A 3458-nucleotide genomic window follows, 5' to 3' on the forward strand; every position below is an offset into this window, starting at 1 on the left:
AATTATATGTATTTTTGGATGACTAAGGATCAGGGTGTCGGTAGCACATATTGCAGAAATCAGTTCAGAATAGTGTGATTTTGGGAATTTAACAAGTGTACCTGTTTTTCTGAGAGCCAGCACCACTAAGCTCAATCACGGATAAGACTATTAAGTCATGCTTTCAGAGAGCACTTCAATCACAAATTCTCGTAAACTCAAAATTTATCCAATTTTTAAAACCAGAATGAAGATTTTCCATTTATAGTTAAATTAATATCAGTTTTTGTTTTGAGATTTCTTTTATTGGGATAGAAGTTGTGCATTTATGAGTAGTCAAATCTCTTGTAGAACTTGGCTGCCATTAATTTCTTCATTAGTTGCAGCTTCATATCTGGAATTTAGTAATGCTATATAACTTATTTGGTTTGGATTTATTCTCAAATGACAGTTCTCTAACTATAGTCTATGCTCTGCATACATGTTCATGTTAAAGGCATGCATTTGATCCAAGGAATCGGTGCTGGTATTATCCCTACTGTTCTGGATGTCAATGTGCTTGATGGAGTTATTCAAGTGAGTCTGGAAACCATTTTATTAGCATCCAATTTGATTTGGCGTGTAATATGATGTTCTTGGTGCTAAGTTTCATGATTATGTTATATTTTTCATGGAAAATAGTAAAATACCAGCACAGTCAGAACCTATCAGTTGTAGGAAATGTAAGTACAATGGTCTAATCCATTCATCTCCTTACGGTTACTGTCAATAAATAATGTAATCATTACGGGTGAGTGGATTTTGATATGAAAGGCAAGAGGACCAGACTACATAAAAAGGATGATGAGGAGTTAATCTAAGAGTGTTTTTTAGTATTTCCCAGTCTTAAGAGGATTGCCTGTTTCCAAGTTTATTTCATTTTAATCCCATGCATTAAAAAGATCATTTAACTAGTGCTTTTGAAGAGGCATATCATTTGGGTGTGAATCAGCTCTATGAAGCTTGCCTTGCATCTCCAATTTCTTTATAATATTAAATGGTTTAATGTAAGGTACACACTTGATTCTTTTTGGCTGCTTTCTGAAGTCTATTCCATGAAAGTGCAAATCGAGATTTGTATTTTGTTCAGGTCCAAAAAATGTTTATCTGCCAATCTTGAAATTATCAAAAATAGAAAAACATCTGGAAGACCTTGTTTATATTTGTTATTCTGTCTGTATTAAACAATACCTTTTTTTTTTCTTTTTATTAAGTGTCTCTGTTAAACAAGACTTGGACAGGATATATTAGATAACTGATATTGCCATCCAAACAAAATAGCAGACACCTGCATTATGACAGTTTTAGAAGATTCAAAAGCGAAACATTGCAAGTTCTTGTCAGCTACAAATGCAGATGTGAATCTCCTATCTGACTCCTGATATTTGGGTGACTTTTCAGGTATATCAAGTGAGGAAGCTATTGAAACTGCTAAGCAGCTTGCGTTGAAAAAAGGCTTGTTGGTATGGTAATTAATAATGATAAGATTTAATGGTTCTCTAAGAATTTATTACAGTCCAATTTTGTTAACGAGTACTATTGTGAGTCCTTTTGTTGCAGTTATCTGATGAGCATCCACTTCTGTGCTGAACATGGGGCAATTGTTTTTTGGCAGGTGGGGATTTCGTCTGGTGCGGTGGCAGCTGCTGCAATAAATTTGGCAAAGAGGCCCGAAAATGCTGGAAAGCTCATTGTTGTAGGTCTAATTTCCTTCTTCAAATTACTATACAATTACAACCCCTTCTGTTCTTCGTTCTCCGTATTATGATAGTGTGCCTATATTGATTTAGTGCTTGAAGGGGACTTTCAAATGAGGCTTTCAAATGACTCCAGTCCAATTTGAAGTAATAACATAATCTTTTAAAAAGGAATTAAAAAAAGAATTCACAACAATTTGGTAACTGCTTGTCCTATTACTTCAATGTCATTCCAAGGAGGATCAATATCTGAGACTTGTTTAGCCAACATGGATCGTACTTAATTCATGTCTATGGTTGAGTGTGTACATGGTGTTTAGGTCACTTTACCTCAGTTTGGACCCTAGGAGAAGGCTATATGTTTTTTTTTTTTTTTATAGGAAAAAGGCATAACACAGGTACATAGAAGTTATACAATGAGAACACCTAGTTACAAGAAAGAACTATAAATGGGGAAAAGGGCTATATGTTTTCTGTTTGTCAGGACTAAAACTAATCCATTTTTCGCATTCGGGTCATTTATGCTTTGCTGTTGCTATGCCTAGACATAGATTTTTGAGTGTGCTTAGATGGCTTAGAACTTTTCCTGTCTGCATATATTGATGTGAGTCCATTTTGTTTGCGATGCAGGTGGTTTTTCCTGCGGAGAGCACTATCTATCTTCCCCACTCTTTGACTCCATCAGGCGTGAGGTAGAAAACATGAGTTATGATTGAGGTGTTACCGAAAATATCTGATCGAATAAAAAATTGCGTCTTCTTTGGGAACCAACTTGGGATTTTCAATTCTTGAAGGGAAGGTTCGTGCAAGAAGCAAGATACAAGAGGGTAGTATCTCAAAACCGTATATACTAATCTCTATGAACGATTTTGATTTCACTTAAGTCTTGAGTTGCAGTCTCACTGATTCTGTATATTGGGTTTTTTTTCTTTCAATTTGCAGAAAATGTAGAAAAAAAGCATAGACATCGTAGCCGTTTTAAGGGTTGTGCAAAGAAAAAGGTTGTGCTGCAAGGACATTGGTGGTACCTCCAAAGAGTGTATTGAAGAGACCCAACCCCATGGAGGTAAGGAGATTAACTATATATGATGAAGAAGAGGAGGGTATATACGCCGTTCATTTTGTTTTCTAGTAACCTTTCTGCTTGATATTTTTGATGTTATTCATTTTCTTTGTTTGGTGTAAATTAAACTCATGCTGCTTGTTGGTGCAAAAATAATTTCCAAGTATTCAACATAACATCGACGAGGCCAGATGTTCGAATTAAGAGTAGTTTACGCAGCCAGCAGACATTAACGTTAAGATGGGATAAATCCTTATAAACTTGTTGAAATTCATCTCTATTTTGAAATTATGCTAGAAACCCTTTCTTGTATAATAAATATTGTATATGACTATTCAGTAAAAAAACAAATATCGTATACAAGTACTTTTTGTCTGTGAAAGCATTACTTAGGATGGAACTCCATTTAGTGGAATTTACTAGATGCTCATTCCAACCAAGAATGAAGAGTTTGGAGCAACATAGGGCGTGCTATGCTTTGCGGTCGTATTATATATGTTATAGTTTCTTCATTTCCTTTGCTATTTTTGAAAAATGAAGTTTTTTTTTTTTTTTTTTTACTTTATTCTTGTAGAAAATGGTTGGTTAGCGACTTTCTTTGCAAAAAGGATGCTCCAACCGAGGATTTTATGTTGGTGCAATAGAGGTATGAATTTATTTATTCTATTATACTTTAATAA

The 3458-nt window shown here is 34.6% G+C and overlaps 1 protein-coding gene across 1 annotated transcript; it reads left to right on the top strand.

The window, feature by feature from the left end:
- The first annotated feature begins 363 nt into the window (after nt 1-363).
- Nucleotides 364-2431, top strand: LOC121268090 (cysteine synthase-like). The gene is made up of 4 exons (XM_041172216.1): nt 364-559; nt 1420-1481; nt 1634-1718; nt 2346-2431. The coding sequence occupies exons 1-4, from the start codon at nt 448-450 to the stop codon at nt 2429-2431; spliced, it is 345 nt and encodes a 114-aa protein (XP_041028150.1). The 5' UTR covers nt 364-447.
- Nucleotides 2432-3458: the final 1027 nt, after the last annotated feature.

This window comes from Juglans microcarpa x Juglans regia, chromosome 5S, assembly GCF_004785595.1.
Source record: "Juglans microcarpa x Juglans regia isolate MS1-56 chromosome 5S, Jm3101_v1.0, whole genome shotgun sequence".
NCBI classification, from domain to species: domain Eukaryota; kingdom Viridiplantae; phylum Streptophyta; class Magnoliopsida; order Fagales; family Juglandaceae; genus Juglans; species Juglans microcarpa x Juglans regia.

Excerpts from the sequence above, each read along its gene's own strand:
- LOC121268090 (XM_041172216.1), top strand. The coding sequence starts at position 448 with ATGCTCTGCATACATGTTCATGTTAAAGGCATGCATTTGATCCAAGGA. Across the intron at positions 560-1,419 it reads TGATGGAGTTATTCAAGTGA|GTATATCAAGTGAGGAAGCT; the intron begins GTCTGGAAACCA and ends GTGACTTTTCAG. Across the intron at positions 1,719-2,345 it reads TGGAAAGCTCATTGTTGTAG|GTGGTTTTTCCTGCGGAGAG; the intron begins GTCTAATTTCCT and ends TTTGCGATGCAG.